The sequence below is a fragment of the Sinocyclocheilus anshuiensis genome, unplaced genomic scaffold (assembly GCF_001515605.1).
Source record: "Sinocyclocheilus anshuiensis isolate Anshui unplaced genomic scaffold, SAMN03320099.WGS_v1.1 scaffold913, whole genome shotgun sequence".
Classification (NCBI taxonomy): Eukaryota; Metazoa; Chordata; class Actinopteri; order Cypriniformes; family Cyprinidae; genus Sinocyclocheilus; species Sinocyclocheilus anshuiensis.
This window is the reverse complement of record NW_015554131.1, coordinates 224,568-225,565: the sequence shown is the minus strand read 5'-3', so window position 1 is coordinate 225,565 and position 998 is coordinate 224,568. Positions and strand designations below refer to the sequence as shown.

The following is a 998-nucleotide window of genomic DNA, read 5'->3' as shown; positions in this document are numbered from 1 at the left end:
TGTTGATACAGCAATAATAGTATAATACACAAGTGAGGAAGCAACTGTACAACAGTTTGACTGTGTTGAGAGTGATTGTATAAGGTTGGATTCAGGGCCGGGCCTCCTCATTGCCTGCGTGGTGTGGAGGGGGTGTGTAAGTTCCCTCTTTAATCATCTTCTCCTTCTGCTTACGGACCTCATATAAGCGCTGTTGCTGTAAGGAGTGATAATAGTGTTAGCAATGTAAAGAACCTCAAATACATTGCTTGAATATTTCCGAATGTGCTTACAGTCTTTCTGCGGTGCATGCACTCGTAGAAGTCTTCCAGCTCTAGTTTGCATTCCTTTTTGGCCCGGGTCTGGCCGATGCCGTGGGCGCACTCTATCCACTCCTTCTCAAAGGCATGGCAGCGAGCGACCCGCTTCTGTGGCTGTTCCCCGCTCTGAGCCAAGAGCCACTGGTCCAGATTAATACCCAGCCTTGACTGGAGGTCAACGAACGGCATGATTCTTGGAACTGAAAATAAACATTTCATGTAAAACAAATGCAATAATGCAATCAAGCTTAAGAACACCGAACAAAGCAGTTATTCATTTTTATATTAAATTACTCCTCAAGGTTTAGAAATTGCTAGAACTTTAAATAAAGGAAATCAAGCAAAGTGGTCATATGCAACTACTGAATATCTCCAAAACTTGTTTATTATTGACATGCGACATGTTGATATGTTTATTGTTGACAGCAGACATGCCTAAATTATTATTCCATATATTATAGCCATATGGTTTTATGAAGGTAAATTTAAAACTTTTTAAAGACCTTTTCAAGACCAAGTAAACAATATTTAAACAATAATTTTAAGGGAACACAGTATGTCAATGTTCCCAAATGAATTAACAACAAATGGTTAAAAACTACGAAACAAGCCTCCATTATTTTTTAATTCATTTCACACACACACACACACACACACACACACACACACACACACACACACACACACACACACAACAAA

The 998-nt window shown here is 39.4% G+C and overlaps 1 protein-coding gene across 1 annotated transcript in view; it reads right to left on the bottom strand.

Annotated features, from left to right (window-relative positions):
- The window catches only part of ndufs5 (NADH:ubiquinone oxidoreductase subunit S5), a 4,078-nt gene continuing 3,080 nt past the window's right edge, over positions 1 to 998 (bottom strand). Inside the window, exons 2-3 of the mRNA XM_016462817.1 lie at positions 273 to 499; positions 1 to 196 (exon numbers count right to left, since the gene is read on the bottom strand). Of these exons, the coding sequence (XP_016318303.1) occupies positions 92 to 196; positions 273 to 488 (321 nt within the window). The 5' untranslated portion in view covers positions 489 to 499 and the 3' untranslated portion in view covers positions 1 to 91. The remainder of the gene's footprint in view (positions 197 to 272; positions 500 to 998) is intronic.